At 36.1% G+C, this 23,374-nt stretch overlaps 1 protein-coding gene across 5 annotated transcripts in view; it reads left to right on the forward strand.

Moving 5' to 3' along the window:
- LOC145296644 (armadillo-like helical domain containing protein 1) overlaps positions 1–19,496 on the forward strand; it is a 217,472-nt gene extending 197,976 nt beyond the window's left edge. For 3 of the 5 annotated variants that reach the window (XM_080142573.1, XM_080142570.1, XM_080142572.1), the window contains 2 exons: positions 769–850; positions 18,282–19,496. In XM_080142573.1, the coding sequence (XP_079998699.1) occupies positions 769–850; positions 18,282–18,316 (117 nt within the window). In that variant the 3' untranslated portion in view covers positions 18,317–19,496. Of the gene's footprint in view, positions 1–768; positions 851–18,107; positions 18,160–18,281 lie in introns of all 5 variants that reach the window. The other 2 variants (XM_080142574.1, XM_080142571.1) reach the window with 1 other exon arrangement.
- Positions 19,497–23,374: the final 3,878 nt, after the last annotated feature.

Consider the following 23,374-nt stretch of genomic DNA (forward strand, 5'->3'; position numbering starts at 1 on the left):
CTCATCACTAAAGAGTTATTTTTAGTTCCTCATGTAATCCAGTGTTGTGGTATTAGTATTTGAGTAATTGATGAGGCAGAACACAGTAACAGTTAAATAAATATGTATTAACAAAAATACATGAAAAAGGTAAACTAAGCAGTATCTTTGCTCAACTGCTGGACTAGTGAGTGAGGACCATACTCTCCGTGTGTCTGTCTCTGATGACTTGGTAAACCGATCCTCATTACCCTGAAGTTACGTCACGGAATAGTTCATTATTCCAGGCAGTAGGAGTGCATCCCCAACAAATAGATACCTTTTGAAAAGTAATAAATGACAAACTGAGAAAAGTCGATATTTGGAACTTGGAAAATTGTTATATTACACTATATATGCTCTGGAACTCAATATACAAACATTAATTGAGCTTGGATTTTTAAAAAATTTCAAAATTTAGATAAAAATGTTTTTGCATTATAAAAAAACTATATTTATGAGAAAGGTTTTTTTAATCCATTTCGATTGATATATACAAACTGAGTACGTTTCAAGTAAATGATTAACCTACATATATATATATATATATATATATATATATATATATATATATAGATATAGATATAGATATAGATAGATAGATAGATAACTGCTCAAGTAATTAGACTTATACTAATTCATTAAATTCATTTATCTCCCATTTAATCTATGTATATTTGAGTGTGTGTGTTGTTTTTATTTCTATTTTTGAGCTCCATTCATTTTTCATATTTCTTTCGTTTGTTTCAGTCGTCACCTGAGGTTTTATATTTGAATCTGAGTGCATTACAGATAGAAATGCTGGAAAACATCAAAGTTGTCAAGGAAGTAGGTGAGCATCAAATCAGCTTTAAGACGAACAATGCAAGAAACAATTCATTTTTCTCTATTCAGAACATTTAGTTCCCAAGATCACAGTTTAAAAAGCAGCTTTGTTCTTAATCCGATTATTAATGTTCTGATACAATGCACACACACACACACACACACACACACACACACACACACACACACACACACACACATATAATTTACTAATAATTTACTATTTCACATATATACACAAATAATATTATAATGTACTTGTTGTGGACCTACAAAAGAATAATAAAAAAAGTCTAGCTGAAAACACTATCAATAATTTCCCCTACTCTTTATCTGTGCCTAAACCTAAACGTAAATTCCATGAACAAAGCTTCTTTCTTAAATCTGCACACCGCTGGAACTCTCTTCCATTTGCCTGCTTTTTGGCTGACTATAATATATGGTCGTCTTCAAGTCCAACGTAAACAAGTTCTTGATGAACCATCCCCTTAAGTAATCCAATTTAGCAAATTTCCACTACTAACAATTACTACGGCATTGTCTCATTGACCAATGTACACTTATTAACCCGTATCCTCGAGTGGCTTCTGAGCCTTGATAACTGGTGACTCCTTTGTAAAAAAAAGACTCAAATCACAGGGTTTAGGTAGAAAGAATATATTGTACAAGAAAGTGAATTCAAAGAAAAGTTGTCTGTATTTCTGACTGTTGAGTTAGTCTATAGTCTCGCATTGTGTCACGATAATTCTCCACAAGAGTATTAAATTTGGGTTTTTTTATAATGATTAGAAGAGTTCATTGCAAGTGAATGGGCTAGACCTCATGACAGTAATATAATGCATTGCATTTACAGGGTCTTCAAGATATCATCTATTTAAAAAAAATTATTACTGATATGTCTTGTGAAAGTGATATATTTATTTGAAGTAGTTGAGTTGTCTTGGTTATAATATTCGAGTAATAATCAAGGAAGTTGCATTACTGAACGAGTGTTTGTAAGTGTGAAGCTTCGGCATATCTTTCAGTATGTCTCTAAAGCTGCTCTATGATTTGGTATTTATGGTTTAATCAGCCAATCATATAATTGTGAGAAGGAACCCGAGTGTACTCATGTTCATTACATCAAATACCAAATTCAAAGAAGAAATTATAATAAAGAAAGAGCTTTAACTTATGGATGTTCAAAGATAGACTCTTTTCATCGGAAGATAAATTTAGTAAAAAATATGTATCAATGATTAGCATAAATTTGAAAATATATTAAAAAAAAAACTTTGTGAATTAAAAGGCATTTTCACTAGAATAATAGATAACACAAAATCAATAAACTAATTAACTAGTCTGTCAATTTATTTATGACATATTAATCTGTTAAGTGCAAAAGAAAGAATCTGGAATCCAAGATGAATGAATTATAGTGTAGTGCAAAAAACTCTATTAAAATTTGCAAAAGTAAAAGATGAAGTAAGGTCCACGATGAAGAAAATGCAATTTTAGGTGTGAAGAGATTATTGTAAAATCCAAAAGTCAATAAATTCAATTTAATTGCACCCCATAAAGTTCAAAATGAATACTTATGTAACCCAAAGGGTAATTGTTCTTTATTATCATTCTTTGTTTGAATTTTAATGGATTAATAAATATTGTAATTTATTAAATTTTCATTTTGTGCATTCATACCTTTTGCAAATAGTTTTCCTAATCTTCATAGTTGTTGTTTCATCATGTTACGGCCAACTCATCCTCTGGCCTTCTTGATGTGATTAATTGTCACAGGATAGGAATGCTGAGTCTTGTAACTTATCCCCAGTAATTACTGCCTTCCATAGTTGTCGTCTCACCAAGTTTTGGCCAAATAATCCTCTGGCCTGCTTGGATAGGATTGAAACCACCATCTTGAAACAATGCTCACCTGGAACCATAGTGACTCAATGTCTCTATCCAATGTGCCACAGGCCCCAAAGGGCGATCAAGGTTGGATTTTATTGCCTTATAAATCCAAGTTTGTGTTCTTATGTGGTCTTCTATTGTCAGGTCCGTATCGAATATTATTATTATTTTTAAAAATTTATTTTTGGAATCCTTTGGGATGAGTTAAACGTGGTGGAACAACAAATATGAAGAAAAGGATAACAATCCGCAAAAAAGAATGATGCACAAATTATGAAGCTTCATCTCCAAGGATTCCAAAACTAAACAAATAAAAAAATTAAAATTTTTCTTGCTTCTTTAATTGTTTTATCTAGTATATTGAGCTTTATATTTTGAAAACATAAAAGAAACTTTTGTCAACTAAAAGGCGTTTTTTATAGTCTAAATAATAATAAAAAGTGAATGCTAAAACGAAATGTTTCCTTTTGGTTGTTGCTAATTCTAGGGTGCCTTAATTTATCAATTTAACACAGTTCTTTGTTTTATATTTACAGAAATTCTGTAATAGAATTCTGATTGCAGCGTATTAATGGTAATATTTACTTCCTTCCCACCACAGAAAAATATGACACAATGTCGGAAGGTGGGGAAGTGTCAAGCAAGTGCTCCTAAAGGAGAAACACTCTAGCCTATTAAAAATTACCTGCGTATCTGGTAGGGGTGCCTCAGATAGTAAGCAATAAACTTACTTCACGCAAAAGAGAGGGCCAACGGCCTAGAACTGTACAGGACATCAGTCGTTCTTTAGTCAACAGGGAAAATGCCATTTTAAAACGGTTCATACTCTGTTGGCTTTCGAGCCAAAGTAATTCTCGGCTTGTTCCAGCCTGTTAATGGCTGACGTTTTATATCTTTAACATTTCTTCTATCTTCCGTCGTAATTTGCTTTTTTATTTCTCCCATCATTTTATTAATTCTCTTCTATTTTCTCAGCCTGCCATACCGTGCACTTCTGACATAGGAGATTCACAAAGAAGTTTAATTACAATAATTTTAAACATTAAAGAAAAGAAGATCGACATGTCTTTTGAAAGGATGGAAACTTGCATTAATGTTGATATTTATAATAACCTCACCAGCAACTTTCCTCCCCATCGACCTCAATTTTGCTGATTAAGTGATTAATTGTTTTCTGCATTTACTATAATGAGTAAATATCATTACTAGAAGTGCTTGAACCTTTTAGCTTTTAATACGGCCGATAATGTTTATCGCAAACACCCATGGCATAACGGATAAAATACTTGGTACAATTCAGTTCTACATGACACTCTTTTGGAGGTTGAAGGTTCAATTCTCAGTTTGGGTCATATTAAGCATACAATTGTGAATTAAGACTTCTACTTGATCATAGTTGATGGAACGAGAGCATACTACTCCTGTGAATTTAATAAAAGGTTTTGTTTAATATTCCATGTAGATTCCCTAGTTCAAAAAGAAACACCTGAAGATGGTTGAAGGTTTTATCGGCCGAAACGTTGGGAAAATAACGTTCAAGATGAGACACTATTCCGAATAATTAAAAAGAAATCAATGTTAGGATGAAATGTTACCTTTTGCTTTTTTTTTTTTTAATTGTAGAGTGCCTCAAATCAATTTGATCCTAAATTACCTATCCTATGCGATGAAGACTATCCCCTCCCCAACATTTCCTCCTGTACCTGATAACATATAATGCGACATACAAATATCTGTACATGATATTGCCAAGCTAATCAAAAACCTTGATTCCAGTAAAGCGATTAGTTGCCTGATTAACCGTAATAATCAAGTAAGAAATAATTTATTTATTCCAGGAAGTTAAATTTAATTCTTCTTTCCTTGACTTAACCTAAATAACATTTTTTATTTGAAATTCCCCAACAACAAAAAAAGAGAAAAAATACTTTTAAAAAAGTCCACGTATTATCTCCTCCTTAAAGTTAAATTAGAATGGTTTTCTGTCATATATCTGGCTGTAAATAAAATTCTATGATCATAACTAAAATCGCTTACCCCAAACGATAACACGTAGAAGAAGCCCCCCTCCTCCAAGTATAATTGTTCATCCAATCTCTGTTATATATTGACCAACGCCACCCATGCTCTTCACTATTAGTGACTACGCACACCTGTGTAAAGGAAGCCTATCTTTAAATGCCTTCCCACAGAATATAGATTTCGACTTATACTAAGTACAATCCTAGTTTTTTTGTTTGTATTTTATATCCCTGTCTTTGTACGATTTGTTCATGTTCTTTATGCACACGTGACAGTGCACAATCCCTACATGACAGGCAAGCACTATTCCTGTGACAGAACCGTAGGTAAAACAATTCTGGGCTTGGTGTTGCCACAAACACCACAACATGAAATATGCAACTCACAAATAATACACAAGATGGGACCAGGATGAAAGATCTGGGTGTCATGAATGGCAGGTGCTCCCTCAGTGACCAGCATGGGAGACTCGTTCGTCATCCTGTGAATGTTTGCTCCTCTTCTAATTTCAGAAATAATAACACCGACACGGAACACATAAGTATCCCCTCTAATTTCAGGTACCAAAACAATACAGATAAAACACAAGAGAACCAAAGTAATCAACATCGACCCAAACACTGAAGGAAGAAATGAACAAAAAAAGAGAATAGACTGGTAATGGAATGCTATCACAAAAGTCACCCCAAAGACCGAAGATATCGCAAATGGATGAAAGAGTTATGGGACATTCCCAGTAGCATACATCAGAACAAAGAATTGCAGACCTAGTGAAACTTATTTTCGAGAGAGGCTGGCTTTCAAATCTAGAACTTAATGAAATATAACAAAAAAGAAATGATGGAACTGAAGAATAAACGCCCCTCGAGGAAAACCCAAACGTAGTACCTACAGAGACAGAAGAACTGCAAATCTTGGATACAAGAAACATGGAGACCAAGAACTATGAAACAACAGAACGTAACGAAAATTAGCTGAAGTAGAAAGCATCAGGAAACTTATGAATGAGGAAAAAACAAAGCTCCATCCTTAAGAAACCAAAAGTGGAAAAAATTAAAATCTGAAACAGAGAAGGTGAACATACTCCTCCCATACATCCCAACAGAGACCATTACAGACCTAAGCAATTTAATCTATGCAGGAGCCAAGACAGTAAGTATGAAGTTTAAAGAAAAAAGACTGAGAAAGAAAAAGGGCCAACAAAACATGGATAGGAATTGAGGCTGGAAACCCAGATCAACAAACTAAAGAAAGAAGTCAAAGCGATAAACAAGATGAATAGAAAAGTAAAAATGTGACCAGCAAGGAGAGGCTCAACAAGAAACAAGAAGAAGTGAAGGAAAAAATAGCTGCAAAAGAAGGGATATTAAGATGATATCGATACAAATCTGAACAGTGCAAGCAAAACAAGACTTTAGAAAATAATAAAAGCTAATTCTACCAAAATGTAAATGGAGAAAAAACAAAAACAGAACAACTAGACCCAATGGAAACTAAACACTACTGGAACCAGATATGGGAAGAATGAAAGAATCATAATAAAAATGGACGAAAGAAATGAAAGAAGAGTCACAGCGAATCGAAGAAGGAACAGAGAATGAAATCAGCAAGGAAACCAAGATAACCCTACAAAAAATGGCCAACTGGAGAGCACCAGGTCATGACGGAATACATGCCTATTGGTTTAAGAAATTCACAGCGCTACATGAAAGGCTAGTTCAGCAAATGAAAAGATGCATCCACGAAACACAAGTACCAGAATAGATGGCCAAAGGTAGAACCACACTGATGCAAAAAGCACAGAAAAAGAGCCATCCCCAGCAACTACAGGCCTATAACCTGTGTACTCACAATGTGGAAAATACTTGACTGCACAACTGAGAGAACAAATCAGTCCCTTCATAACCACAGACTACTCTCGGAGGAACAGAAAAGATGCCAAAAAGGAAAAAGAAGAATACATGATCACAGAAGATACATAGACTAAAGGATTCTGAAGAGGTCAAAAGTGGAAAAAAAGAACTTAGACATAGCAGGGATAGACTACAAGAAAGCATCTGATAGAATCCCACAAGCATGAATAATAGAATGCCTGAGAATGTACAAAATACCAGATAATATAACCAATCTGATAAAAAATGCAATGGGAACATGGAGACTTAGACTTACAGCTAATGGAAAACACATAACTGAAATCAAAATAAAAAGAGGGATGGTTCAAGGTGATTCCCTATCACCATTACTGTTCATTATAGCCATGATGCCCCTGAACAAGCATACTAAGAAAATGCCAATCCGGATACAAGTTCACTAATACAGAAGAAAGAATGAACCACCTAATGTACATGGATGACCTGAAACAGTTTGCAAAAACAAAAACAGAACTAAAGACATTAATAAACACGACCAGAATCTTTAGCCAGGATATCCAAATGGAATTCATTAGGAAAAAGTGCGAACTGCTGACCATGAAGCAACAGAAAGTTTGGTATTACCCAATCAAACAGAAATGAGGGCACTAGGTGAACATGCTAGCTACAAATAGTTGGGAGTGTTGGAAACAGATGCCATCAAAGCAACAGAAATGAAAGAGAAAATAGAAAAGGAATATCTCAGAAGAACCAGAAAACTCGAAACTAAACTGTATAATCGAAACCTACTTAAAGAATAAACATGTGAACAGTGTTACTTATAAGATACTCTGGACTGTTTATAAGCTGGACCAAGGAAAAACTAAGGAGTCTCGACCAGAAGACTAAGAAACTCATGATGATGCACAATCCACTACACCCGAAAGATGATACTGACTGATTATATATGAAAAGGAAAGATGGAGGAAGAGGGCTGGTCTATATAAAAGACTGTGTAAATAACACAAAAAAAGAATTAGAAAAATACATAATGGAGAAAACCGAAAGAATAATTACTGCAGCAAAAGACATGGAAGAAACAAACCAGATAGAAAAAGAGATGAGGAATAAGACGAGGAAAGAAAAATGAGAAGAGAAACAGCTACACAGACGATTCATAAGGATGACAAAAGAAGAGACCAACGAAAACACTTGGAAATGGCTACAAAAAGAAACCTAAACAGGGAAACTGAATCACTAATAACAGCTGCACAAGAACCCACAATTAGAACCAACCACATCAAAGCAAGAATCGATAAGACACAAGAAAACAGCTAATGCAGACTCTGCGGACAAAGAGACAAAGCAATAGACCACATAAGTGACTGCAGCAAACTAGCCGAAAAAGAATATAAAAATAGACACGATCAAGTGGGGAAGGCAGTATATTAGCAATTATGCAAACACTTGCATCTTGAACACACAGACAATTGGCCAAACTGTCAACAGTACTGGAAAATGAAAGTCACAAGATTCTATGGGACATGGATATATATATATACAAACAGATAAACCCACTCAAGCAAGAAAACCGGATGTCATAATAGTTAACAAGAAGGAAAGGTCTTGCCAGATTGTAGATTTTGTCGTTCCAGCGGACTACAGAGTGAAGATCAAAGTGACTGAGAAATGGAGCAAATACACGGAACTGGCCAGAGAACTCAAAGGGATCTGGAAAATGAAGAAAGTAAAGATAACACCACTAATAGTAGGAGCACTAGGAACGATACCAAAAAACTTTGAAAAAAGAATTGGACAAATTGGAATAAAAAGGATGGCCGATAAATTCAACGAATTTCAATAATGAAAACTGCAGAAATATTAAGGAAAACCTCTGAATGTGGAGACTAACACCACACATAAAGTACACACAAATTAGACACAGAAATGGCTGCAGATGCATACACAAAAGAAAATCGCATGAAATCATGAAAACTGAAACTGTATAATTGTAAGATACGTCCCCCTTTAAAAAAAGCTTATCTTTTAGTGTCACCATGAATGGTCAACACACCAAATAGTGAGGGTCAAAGAGGATAGGAAAACCGAGCAGAGGAAGCTCTGGCCAGGCCTCTGCTGGTTGAGTGCAAAAAAACTGGGACCTTGGGGAGGCTTATTGCTAGCAAAATCCCAGTGAAAACCAATGGTCGCCACCAATGAGAAATCAATCGTAAACGGCTGTTCCGCTAATGCAAATTTTTTGCAAAGGTTATTGAAAGAGTTGGAGAGTACTAGAAGTCTGGGAAGACTTATCACTCAGAGTCCAGGGAACACTACAAGTTATTCTCAAAGAGTAATCTTTGATGATGGCTTGTGTGACTACTCCTAGTGAGTAAATAATAACATGTGAAGAGATGAGTGTTTGAGTTACAGGAAAAAAAGAATGATTTTTCAGATCGCCAAGTTCACGTAACAAAAATCAGTCCTGTTCCCTTTTCAACCTTATTGCAAACAAGCTTTCTTCAACTGACATCAGATTGCAAAGTACAGCGTACCGACGTCGAGCTGACAAAAAGGAATCGTCCCCAACTGAAGAAATGCTGGCTTTTTATATTGTCAAACCCGTCTGCGTTTCAGTTTGCAGAAAATACTATTTTGTCTCGTGTCGGTCAGATTTCGAGTTTAAGACCTTTTCTTTTTCTTTCCTTAAGCGAATGACACCCGGGCTAATCCTGCACACTACAATTTTTCCTACAAAGGAACACCAAGAAAAAAGCAATATGCATATGTAGGTGTGGAGAGTTTTTGTGTTTTTAAAATTTGGAATAAGGATTGCCCTTATCAGATTTCTACTATATTTCTTTTATGATGTTTAGGGTCAATGCTCAATACTTATTACTGTGTGAGTTTAGTCACTCCTACCACACTGAAATTAATAAGCAAAGAGAAAATGGCTGAGCTGATAAAATATAAAAATCAGTGCATTTGAACAAGACTAATGTTTTCCCTGACGCAATCCTCTACATGTATAAGAGCCAGATACACCCTTAAATGGAGTACTCTTGTCATATCTGGGCAGAAGATACTCGGAGCATACTATCCTCCCTTGACAAAGTTCAAAATCGGCTTCAATGCCTTGTTTTTCTTCCTTGCAACCTCTTTCTCACAAAAGAGACGTTGCGAGCCTGTCTCTGCTCTGTTGTTATTTTCATGGCAAGTGCTCGTCTAAGCTTCAACCTATGGTGCCTCCTTGGCAAACTTTCACAAAAAATACTCGTCTAGCTACAATAACTATCTGTGCCTAAATTTACATGCAAATTCCATGAACAAAGATTTTTTTTTAAAAATGTCCGCTAGTTGAACTCTGTTCCGCTGGCCTGCTTTCAGGCTGATTACAATATAGTCATCTTACAATTCAATGTAAACAAGATTTACTGCCCTAAATAATCCATTTCTACTCTATTTTCACTACTAAATATTAGTACATTGTTGTCTTAGTGACTACTGTACACTCATTAATCCTTATCCTCGAGTGGCTTTCGGACATTGGTAAGTGATGACACCCATGTAAAAAAATCTGCAGTCGGTTTTTTAGAGGTAGGTAACATCGGCTTTACATAGACATAATACAGACACGGATTCTTCAAATTGTATTTGCCCTTTTTTTCTCGATAAAGTCTTGATTGTCTTAATGCGCAAACGAACATTTGTTAACAGACCGTCTAGCTATGAAAAGGCAAACGCAATGGTGACAGCTAGCGATGTGATGGACGGGGCTGGGCGTCCTGTTTCTGCTTGGGATGTATCTCGCTTCTCTGGGGAAACGATTCAAAGGCGAAAATGCTGATCTATCTGAAGAAGATAATTATATAGTTGGGTCCTTTCTGCAGAGAAAGCTTTTTTGAGAGGAACATTCTTTCTCTCCCTGTATGTCTATCACACAAATAACCTTTCTCTTTCTTCTTCCTCTCTCTCATTATATATATATATATATATATATATATATATATATATATATATATATATATATATATATATATATATATTATTTAATTTAATCACATAAAATTAATATACGAAAGTATAAATTTATGCGTAAACTTTAAGTATTTACTTCAAAATTGCTCAATACGTAGGTAGAGCTAGTTAGTAAGTTATAAAATATAAATGGCGATTAAGCTACACTGAATACTCCGCGTTTCACCTACTCTAGGACGCATAAGGCTAAAGAGTCCTAGAGTGGATGAAACGCGGAATATTCAGTTCTACAGTTACAATTTTTTTACTCATTGTTAGTGTTTTTATTTCTATTAAGGTTTGCGTCATTACTATTTCTAGTAATTATACTTTTGGTTTTCTTTGTATTATTTCTGTTGTTATGCTGATCACGTTTTTTTTATTACTTTTGTTATTATTTTTAATTTACTGCTTCTCTTTTAATATTTTATTATAATGTGCTTTAATTATCAAGTCTATATTACAATTTTAGGTTGTTTTTATTTTTATTTTATTAATTTTTTTTTACATGGAGTTCACCACTAATCAAGGCCCAATGGCCACTCGGGGATAAGGATTATTGTGTGTACAGTACTCAATGGGATAGTGTAGTAATAGTATTGTAGAATTGGTAAGGTGTCATTACTGAGGGGGGCGTTTCATCAGGAATTTGTTTGTGTTGGACTTGAAGACATCCAGGTTGAAGTCGGGAGGGAAACCGGCGAGCGGAACAGAGTTCCACAGGCGTGCAGTTCTAAGAAAGAAGCTTTGTTCATGGAATCTACGTTTTGATTTAGGCACAGATAGGAAGTGGGGAAAATTATTGACGGTGGTTTCAGCTAGTCGGGTGTTTTTTGAAACAGATTGGTGAGGAGGGGACCAGAGAATGGAGCTCAGACGAGTACTTGCCATGGAAATAACGATAGAACAATGACAGGCTCGCTACGTCTCTTCTGTGGGAAAGAGGTTGCAGGGTAGAGAAAAGGGCATCCCCCACCAAGCCACAAAGTCTACTTTGTACTCTGTCAAGGCATGATAGGCTGTTTTTAGCTCTTATATAGATAGAGAATTGCATCATTAGTGAGATATCTTCTGGAGCGGTAGAAGGATTCCACCATTTTCCCAGCGACCTTGGCCACAGACTTGATTTATGTGTTCCATTTCAGATCAGGGGTAAAGGTCAAATCCAGGAGCTTATCAAAACCTGGGGCCTACCCTAGACGAGAGCCATCCATTTCAATTGATGCCAGATGGAGATCAGAGCGTTTATGATGTAGAGATAGGAGCTTGGTCTTAGATGCATTAAAGGTAACCAGCCACCTCTTTCCCCACTGTACCACGTGCTCAAGATCAGAGGAGAGAGACTCAGAGAGAACATCTTCATTTACGGCCTTTGATGTGTTGCCATAGATGGTCGTGTCATCAGCATAGATGTCAACGAAAGACTTTAGTATGTGTTTTGGGAGATCATTGATGTAGATCAGGAAGAGAGTTGGGCCCAGTATGGACCCCTGAGGGACTCCAGCATTAATACTGTGGGCCTCTGATTTCTGCCCATCAACCACTACTCTTATGAGCCTATCGGAAAGAAATGACTTAATGATTGAGAAAACATTTCCAGTTATACCGTAGCTGGAAATCTTGTGTAGTAGGCCCTTATGCCAAACCTTATCGAAGGCCTTTGATATGTCGAGAGCAATTGCCCTAGAAATGAAGCCTTTGTCGAGAGATTCACTAATCCTATGAAATATAACCGTTAGCACATCGGCTGTAGATCTTACGGAGCAGAAACCATATTACATGTCACTAAGAAGATTGTTTCTGCTGAGGTGGTTGACTACTTCTTTATTTGATATGGATTCCAACAACTTACTCATGACACACAGGGGACTTATTTGTTTGTACTGAGAGAGAAATGATTTTTTACCTGAATTCTTAAATACAAGGCATACTGATGAGGTTTTCCAGGGTGTTGGAAAGCACTTCTCCTTAAGGCAATGCTTAAACAGTTTGGTAAGTATGGGGGCAAGTTCTGGTTGTAATTTTTTTAACACTATAGCTGGAATACCATCGGGACCAGTTGCTTTACTGGAGTCAAGGTTCTTGATTAGCTTGGCGACCTCATGCACAGATATTTGTATGTTCCATAGCGTGTTGTCTGTTATAGGAGGGAATACGGGGAGTTGATGGCCTTCGTCACACAGGGTAGAATTTGCCGCAAAGTTTTTGGCAAATAGTTTGGCCTTGTCGGATGCTGTCGAGATGACCTCTGGTCCATTGATAATGGTTGGGATAAAACGCACGTTTCTGTTCAGGATCCTATTTGCTATTTGCCAGAACTGGTGGGAACCAAGCCGCTGCTCAGCTACTTTGGATTTAACGGATTTAGCATATAGTTCTCTTGCATTTTTTATTACTCTTTTACAGTGGTTGCTGGCGGTTCTGAAAGAAGCTTTAGTTTCAGTGCATCTATTACGTTGGTAGCTACGGAAAAAGTGATTTCTGTGTGCGATGGCAGCAACACATTCAGGGAGAACCATGGCTGGCTGTTAGGTTTTTGTTGGAATTTTTTGGATGGTATGAATTGGTCTATGCCTACAAGTAACCATTCGGTCAGGTCTGATACTATAGAGGACACATCCTTTTTAAACATCGAATGGAGAGGTAGATCAGATATGAATGTACGGAAGCTATCCCAGTCCGCCATAGAGTATCGGTATACAGTATGGTGGAGAGGTACGTCTGTAGATTTATTATATTTCATTTTTATCTTAACTGATACGATGCAGTGGTCGGAGGATCCCAGAGGAGATAGAATGGAACATGAGCATAGCTCAGGGGAAGTGGATAGAAAGAGGTCTGGAAAGCTTGCATACTGACCGGTAGTATCGAGCACACGGGTGGGCTCGCGGATAATCTGAGTGAGGTCATAGGCAATGGCAAAATCATGACAGAACCTTCCCTCATCATCAGTCTTATTTGAGTGGGTCAGCCATTCCACATTATGGACATTAAAGTCACTGCAAATGTGAATGTTAGCCAAGGGATTAGCAGACAGGATGTGGTCAATTTTTTCTGATATACTCTTAAAGACAATAACTCCGCTGTTGTGGGGGCGATAGAGGGCAAATATAAATGCGGTGGTGTAAGCAAATGCAACCCGGAAGCACATATAAGGTAAATTAGGGTCTCCTCTGGAGATATTCCTGCCACATGGGAAGCCATCTTTTATGTAGGCACATATTCCATGCCCGTGGCGATCTTGGGGGTCAGATTTAGATGTTAAGTTAGAGTATCCTTTAATTATGAACTCATCTAGGGAGGTTGTCGGCCCTATTCCAGTTTCGCTTAGAAAGAATATGCCAGGGTTTGTCTCCTGTAATTGGGTTTCAACCTCTGGAAGGTTATTAAAGATTTTGTGTAAGGCTTGTTACCGGGAAGTGTTTTTTCGATGAGATTTAAGAAGTTTTTGTTGAGTTTGGTTTTTCCATTTGTTTATTAAATCCTATTCTTGTTTCATCTATTTTTAGTTTTATTATAACTACTGGTGTCCTATTGTTTGTATTTGATTTCGATATTATGGTATCCATTATTTTTTAGAGCTGTGTTGTAAATATTGCTTAATTTCTAAAATACATTTCCGTTGCTAGAATCTTTGCTACTTTATCACAGGAGTTTCTAAGTTCTTATTACTTTGACATAGACTTGTTACATTTATGACTTGAAATGATTTGCATTGGTTAAAATACTTTAAGTTAACATGTTTCTGTGAAAACTTACTTGCTTTTTGGAATGACAAATAGAGCAAATCCAAACTAAACAGAGAAAGAAAGCTATTCGAGCCATTTGCCATTTAGCTGTAGAGAAATGTGACAACCGTCACAGAAACAAACGGCCAAAGGTGGCGTGTGTGACGCTCAAAATACGAAACCCAACCGATAAGATACAAAAAGGCGATATACGCTCAAATTCGATCGTATCTTAATATGTCAAATTTGAGCATATAAAAAGCCTGTATTTCTTTTTTTTTTTTTCTCATGCAGAATCATTTTGTATGTACTTCGTGTGTTAGGGGAAGAACGAGGGATTACTTTTTTTTTTTTTTTCATACGGTTAACTAGCGTGTCAGAGGGAGAAAAGAACGACGGGTTTTTTTTTTTGTGTGCACGAAACGGTATTTGGTAGTTTAAAACTTAAATTTCAACACTTCAGGAAAATCGTAACTTACCTGGTTAGAATGAAAAAAAAGGCTAAAATAGCGACATCATTTGGTTTTATGGTTGATAGTCACGTGATCGACGGAGATTGTTGTTGCTTCTATGCAAATAAGACAAATAAATGAAAACGGAATTGAAGCGAATAGAGGAGCGAGTCGTTTCGCGTTTACCTTGTTGGTAATTTACACGTATTTCTTTGCATTAAACTAAATACATCCCACATTTTTCACCTTTACATCTAGCAGCTGTGTTTCAAAATTAATAATGATGGGTTAATTAGTTTAGGCATGAATCTTATACATACAAACATATGAATGTGTACGCACATCTAATTTTATGTAAATAAAGATTTTTGTTAAAAAAAACCCCAGAATGTTATGTCGGTTATTTAATAGAAATATTTTTTGCTTTTCAAATTGAAAGACATTCTTATACCTACGCAAGGTCACATGTACTTCTTATATGAAATAAAGATTATATCATTCTTCAATTTGAATCATAATCAGGGCCATGCTGTTAAATTTGTTGAGGTTGTCAACTTTAATTCATCTCTAGTTTTATTACGCAATATGTTTACACGGTTGATAAAGGAAAACACACACACACACACGCATATATATATATATATATATATATATATATATATATATATATATATATATATATATATATATATAATAGATGGAATAGTAGATTAAAAAAATGTACTCTTGTAAACTTTCTTTACTCAAAAGCATTCTCTATTAAATCAGCAACTAAGTTCTCACCGTTTTTTTTTAAGTTATGTTAAAAAGTTTCTGTTTCTTTTTTTTTGTAATGAGGATTGATAGTACTATTCTCATCTTGAGTGTGATTTTCACAAAGATTCGGCTAATGTAACTTCAGGTGTATTTTTTCGAACTTGAGAATCTGCATACAATTTCGAAGGAAACCCTTTATTTAATCCCCGGGAGTAACATGCTCTTGTTTTTTACATTGACTGAATAGAAATCATAAGTAATTCGCAGTTGTATGTTGTATTCTTCGTATCGCCCACACCGAAGATTGAACCTTCAAACTTAAGAAGAGTGTAACTTACAACTGTATTTTGCCAAGTACTTTATTCATTATGCCACGGAATTTGCAGACAATCCTGACATGAATTTTGGGAGCCTTAAACCTACTCTTCTTTTAGACATACAATCTTACTACTTATAACGGTAGATCTCCACTTATTACTACATAATATATATATATATATATATATATATATATATATATATATATATATATATATATATATATATATATATATATATATATATATAGTCCTGGTCAAAATCATAAGACCACTTAAGAAAGTAAGCGTTTACGCATAATATCGAATTTTTAATCAAACAAATGGTTGAAACCATTGCCAAAAGGGAAAATATGATGGGAAAAAATGAAATCTGCTTCATTCGAAACCTTAATCCTGATCTAATAATTATTTTTTAAAAAACAAACATTTTCACCTGGTCAAAATGATAAGACCACTTTAATAAAATCGGCTAGTTTTGAAAAAATGACTACAAAAAGCTTTCTATGTTACTAAAAGCAACTTGTTAGTGGATAAAAAGCATCTTACTTAATTATAAATGGCTAAAGGGAAACCATTATCAGAGTTTGAGAGAAGAAGGATCTTTGAGTTTAATAGGGGTGGACTCTCCCATAGATCCATTGCAAATGAAGTGAATCGTAGCAAAACGGTCATCACAATTTTTTAAAGAAATCCAGATCAATATGGGCACAAAAAGAGTCCAGGTCGACCAAAAAAAATAAAATAAAATAACCCCATCACTGGATCGCCGTATCAGAAGAAGTTTAAAAAAAAATTCCAGTATGAGCTTAAGTCGATTGAAAAGCCAAACAGCAGCAGAATGTAGTCACACCATCAGAAGACATCTGAAAATGAAGGGTTTCAATCATTTAAAGCGACTGCAGAAACCATGTCTTTTTGAGCAGCACAAAACTAACCGACTTAAATATGCCACAAAATACCAGACTTGGGATGAAGAGAAGTGGGAAAATGTAATTTTCTCCGATGAGAAAAAGTTTAATCTAGATGGTCCAGATGGATTTCAACACTATTGGCATGATAAAAATTTGCCCAAAGAGACTTTTTCAACTCGGCATAGTGGAAGAGGGTCTTTAATGATCTGGGATGTTTTCTCGTCAGCTGAGACCCTAAAGTTGCAAGTAGTGAAAGGCTGGCAAACATCATTGAAGTACATTTCAATGCTTGAAAATGCTTCTATCAGGACTGAAAGTCCATGTAGGCGTGGAAGAAATTTGATTTTCCAGCAAAACAACGCTGTGATACACACTTCTCGACAAGCACGAGAATACTTTTCTTCAAATAATATAGAATTGTTAGATCATCCAGCATGTTCTCCGGACCTCAATCCCATTGAAAATCTTTGGGGATGGATGGCAAAAGAAGTGTTCAAGGATGGAACCCATTATGATTCGATAAAGGAATTTTCTGATTCAGTTTTCATGTACATGGGATAAAATTTCTGATTCAGTTTTCATGTACATGGGATAAAATTACAAACAAAACACCTGCTTCTAATGTGTCATGAGCCAACACAGAAGTAGTATGGCTCAGAAAACTGGCATGAGTATGTCAGTATGTAATCTGGTCTAACCTGAAATAGTGAAAAGTAATTAAAAATTTGTCACTCCGTGTAGGCTACATAGCATGACAACTTGAGAATTATCAGCTGTTTCATCTACAGATATGAAAACTAATTTACTAGTTATCCATTACCTGAAGTGGACATTAATTTTGTAGACTTTCAAGTGGTTTACTTTTCAGCATTATCTATATTTCTTTGCAAAGAGTCTAAACAATTTATTGGGTGATCATTTCTCTTAGCTAAACTGTCGTTTGCGTGACACTGCTGTCCGAACTTTCACTTTCTGGTTACCACTTGATGCGTCTTCTCTCCACTCCAAAACGAACTTCTGCAACTTTAGCTTTTCTCTCCCCAAATCCGACTTTTCTCTTCTACAAATACAACTTCTCTGCTCGCGATCTAACTTCAGAATGCCCTCCTTCCCCAAATCACTCCTCTTTTATCTCCAATCAGGAGCATCTCATTTGCATACCTCGTGGTCACCCTGTAGGCATATAAAGAAACAGGGCAGCCATTTTTGTTTCTTTCTTCTTCATTATGAACACGAGGTAAGCCACACAAAAACGCGGTCGGTCGTTCTTGTTTCTTTTTTCTTCATTTACACCACATAAACATTTTTCTCATTGCAGGTCTGCCGTTTATGAATGCACCCAACTAAACATGCAGCAAATTTTCATTATAGTAAATATTTAATTTTATTTCAAAAAAAGGCTGTGATAATTTGTAATGATTTTGCAAAAGAAAAGAAAAAAAAAGCAATAACAATATTCATTTTTTCTTGTCTGTCTTTTTTCTATTTCCAGGTGAAATGGAAACTCCAAAAGAGAAGGGTCCATGATGTAAAGACACTATGGATGGATCCCTTGAAGAATTTTCATTTAACTAATATTTTAGTTTTAGTTTGAAAATATTTTGCTTTAGAAATTTTAAGATGAGGAGTGATAATTTTTACTTTTTGGATTATATCGACTACAGTCCTCATTTGGCCAATGTAACCAACAATTTTCTTGATATATGATAGCACTGAATAAGAAAACGAAACAATGATTAACCGAACTAGAAAATGTATCCAAGAAGAATTCCAATATTTGATGGCAGAGTTGTAATAGAATTTTCTGAGGCAGAATCCAAAAAATGTCTCTAATGTAATAGTATCTGCACTATCGGCCAAGCTACAACTTCTGTTCCATCACTGCAATGTTGCTCGCCTGTGCCTATTTTCCCAATATTTTAATAAAATGTGTTCTGATGAACTCATAACATTTATGCCCTCGCAATGTACACACTCATAACTAAACTGACAAGCACCAAAGTCTTACCCCTGTTGAGGTCTTTACATGCCAGAAAGTCTTCTACTCTAATAGTTTCTTCCCTCAGACTACTAGACTTTGGAATTCCCTTCCTGGTTTTTTCTTCCTTGATTGTGATGCTATGCAGATGTTTAAAAGCAATGTGAACACACATCTCGCTACGCAACTCTCCTCATCTAGGCCTCTGTTAGATATGATCTTAAATAATAACCGCTTACCGCCAAGTGGCAATAGTCCTTGTTTGGACTGAAAAAGAGTAAAATATAAAGTTTAAACAATTCAACATGATTTATTCATAGACATTTTGTTCAGCTGCAAAAAAAAACAACAACAAAAAAAACCCCTGTAAAATCGTGATTCATTAATCCATTTCGTATGAATTAGATGATTCTGTTGTTGATATTGGTTTCTCAGAATTCAGGGGGTAGGGGAACCATTCATCCCTTCTAGCATTTAGAGTTACAGTTGGTTGTAACACATTTTTGGATGCAAAATTAAAATCTTGTCTCAGATTACATACCAAATATTTTCAATGGCTATCAGTACACCATAGTTTATACATTTTGAGAGAGATACTTATTTTCAGAATAAACAAAAATTGAGAAATGTGACTTTTGAGAAACGTAACCTTTAAGAAATGTAGCAACGTTCCTGTTGAGGTTGGACGAAAAACATTTCCCCAACGTTTATAAACGTTTAAAAAAATGATTGTGTTGTTTTGTTATCTGTTTCCTTTTTTTTATTTGAATTTCTTTACGAGTCGAATAATAAAAACTGACAAGTTAATGAGGAAACCATAATTAAAACTCGTTGATGGATTTTACAAGATTTAATTTGAGGAAATAGGTCTATGTTATTTTTAATTGTTTGTAATTAATAATTAATGCAGGAAATATTTTAATTGCATTTATTATGACAACTAACAGAAATATGCTTCCCGTGTCCGCATATTTGTTGCATTATACAGGATACATCATAAATTACTATATAATCGTCTGCTAGATTTGACTTATCCCAACGTTTTCCCATATGGTGTTCTCAAGGGCAAAGACTACCTAGTAAAAACTGTAGCATCGTTGAAGTTTAGGAATAATTCTGGGATGTCATTGTTCAAGTGTTCTTGGAGCTGTGCATAAAAGTATGTTGATCAATTCTTGGTTGTTAAAATTTTCATTCTTGGTTGTTAAAATTTCCATTCTTGGTTGTTAAAATTTTCATTCTTGGTTGTTAAAATTTTCATTTTCAGTATAAACAATGCAAAGAATACAGTGACGAATTACCTAATCATTCTATTCGATCATGGATGACGAGACGAGAGCAACCTACTTTCGTGGATTAAATAAAAGATTTGGTTCAAAATTTTATACACATTCCCGAGGCACACCTATAGAAGGTTACATCTGATAAAACGTTGTGATAATATTCAAAATGAGAACAGTATTTGAAATAAGTTTTATAGCAAACTCCACTCTCCCCAATGGTTTACTTCTTGCACAGCTGCCATTGTTCAAAGGCAGCATGCAAAATGCAGATTTATCCAACATAAGTTCAGTACAAATATACAAAAGTTCATAGAAGCTAGAAATAATTGTCAGAATGAAATAGCCGCAGCTAAGAGAGAATATACTGAAACCATCAGAAAATGCAGTGAAGTGCAGAAATTATAAACCCGTGATTTCTGGAAAATCTACAACAATGTAGTAAATAATGGGCAATTTCTCCACTATCCAACAATCATAAAATTGTTTGCACGGCAACTGAGAAGGCTAATCTGTTTGCATGTCGGTTTGTCTCCAACTGTACTTTGGACCCAGAAAACTACTGCCTCTCAGATTTTCCTTTGTTGAAAGAAATTAGACTAGATGATCTGAAAACCACCCCTTTTCAAGAACATGATATCATAAAAAAAATCTTGACACCTAAAAAACATGTGGACCTGATCTCATCCCAGCTGTACTATTAAAAAAATGCTACGCTGAGATTGCTTTAGTTTTCTCCAAACTTTTCAACAAATTCCTTAACAAATCTTGGTTTCCTCACTACTGGATTAAATGAATGGTTCAGTTCAAAATTCTGTACAAATTTCCGAGGCACACCTATAGAAGTTTACATCAACTAAAATGGTGTGATAATATTCAAAATAAGAACAGTATTTGAAATATTCAAAGAATACAGATTAGTTGATATATCTATGGTTGTTTGCCGAATTGACTTTGCATTGCAATTGTGAGATTTTACACTGCCAGGTAAGATTATTATGAAGTACATGGATGTTGAGATACCAGTTTGAAAAGCTATGTATGTCTCTGGATACAACAATTGGCTGTATCATGGGAGGCTGGCAACATGAGGGTTGGAGCCCCCTTGGCCCTTTTTTTTAGCCTTCTTACAATCTTAGTTGCTTACACTGCATGAGCTCTACTCACCCCATTTATCCAGTAACAATGAAATAGCAATGTCCCTAAATCACTTTGAGGAGTGTAACTATTCAGCAGATATATAACCTCTCCAAACTAACCCAGTAACATTAACTAACCACGCGGGGTCGCAGAAATACCTGGATTATAACCGAGGTGCGGAGCAAACCCTCTCAGTGCTGACGGACCCAGTAGATCTTCCCAGATCATCCGTCTAGGAGAAGGAAAACTCTGAAACTAAACCAAAGGGGAGGGAGGCCTCCAATCTTGAATGACAACCTTCCTAGAGGTGGTGACTCAAACAAATTACCGATTTGCAAACCTAAACTGCTTAAGGAGTAGATAGGCTCTGTCTATTGCCCGGATTCCATACTCCGTCTTTGCCTATTAGGCGCAGAGACACTATCACAGTGATTCGACAGAAACACCCAGTGGTAGTTCTTGTTTCTTATCTAGGGCAACGAACGCCATTTTCCCCACCCCTAAAACTGGGCACATGAGAGTGCATGAGTACCATATATGCCTGAGCAATTAGATTGGGTTGGCCCTTTTCTGATGGGTTGAGGGTACCGGATTGACAGTTCCTGGCTGCTGTTTCCGACTGGTAGTACAGGTGCCATAACTCTTTGGTAGTGCTTAGAGTGGCTGCTCCATCAACAGTTGTCAAATATCGGGATGTTTATAGTGCCATGTCGTGCAAGGAAAAGGACCCTGCACTCATCCCCGATGGGCTTTCCTGAGGCCACAATCCTAATTGAAGAAAGGTCAGCTGATGGTCTACTTGTGATGCATGTCTGATGCTCTGCATAACTTCTTGTTCAGCTCCCCCTTACCTAAACTGAAACTCTTTAAAAATATGAAGACAGTACAATCTAAAAGTAAGCTTAAACCAGGCTTAGAGTCAAACAAATCCAACTTGCCTCCTCCCTTGACGCTTGCATTCACAAATATCTGTGGGCTTAGAACTAATTTAGCTGATGTTGAAGCATTTCTCCTAATAAATACCCCGGATATCTTAGCACTAAGTGAGACTAACCTACACTCCTCCATCCCCTCTAACTACTTTAACATGCCTGGATATCTCCCACTCTGCCGTAAGGACTCTGACAGACACATGCATGGACTTGGAGTTTACATTCGTAATACCCTTCTCTTGACTAGAGAAACAAACCTAGAATCGGATGATCAAGCCTTTATGTGCTTTAGACTAAACATACAACACAACATTAGCTACTTTTACTTTCTCTACCACTCTCCCTCGACCCAGGACTGCACCATAATAAACAAAGTCTCTGACAGCATAGACACAGCACTCTCTCTCGAGACTAGTGCACAAGTACATGTATTTGGTGATTTTAATGTCCACCACAAAAACTGGCTTGGATTCTCTACTTAGACAGATGCAGTCAGCAGCACAACTCATAGCTTCTCTATATCTCACTCCCTATCACAAATTGTTACGTTTCCAACCCGTTTCCCTGACCAGCAAGAATAACACGCATCACTTCTAGATCTGTTTTTGACCACAGTTCCCGATGACTGCATAACGAAGGCCCACAGCCCACTCGGGAACGCTGATCATGCAGTGATAATGGTTGAAATCGCCCTAAACTCTAGAGCCAAAACTGAAGAGCCAGTGCTCAAAACAACGAGATATTATAAAAAGGCTGACTGGGAAGCCATCAGAGATCTTATCAGAGATGCCCCAGGGGAAAGATTTTTTCTCTTCCTGCTGAACAGTGAGCAAATGAGACCACTGAATGGTTCAAAACTGCAATCTAAGCGCATTTTCCCATGCGGAAATTTTATAGCAAGCCCCACTCTCCCCAATGGTTTACTTCGACTTGTGCAACTGCCATTGCTCAAAGTCAGCATGCATACCACAGATTTAACCGACATAAGTCCAGTTCAAACAGCCAGAAGTACATAGAAGCTAGAAATAACATTAAGAAAGAAATAGCGACAGCTAAGAGAGAATTTATGGAAACCACTAAAAAACGCATCGAAGTACAAAACCTAGGAACTCGTGGCTTCTGGAAAATCTACAACAGTGTAGTAAATAATGGGCAATCAACAATTCCCCCACTAACAAACAATCACGAGGTTGTTTGCTCAAACTCCACACTGGACCCTCCCAACCACCCCCTACCAAAATTTCCTATGCGGACA

Source organism: Euprymna scolopes, chromosome 17 (genome assembly GCF_053919585.1).
Source record: "Euprymna scolopes isolate OS-2025 chromosome 17, ASM5391958v1, whole genome shotgun sequence".
Taxonomy (NCBI): domain Eukaryota; kingdom Metazoa; phylum Mollusca; class Cephalopoda; order Sepiida; family Sepiolidae; genus Euprymna; species Euprymna scolopes.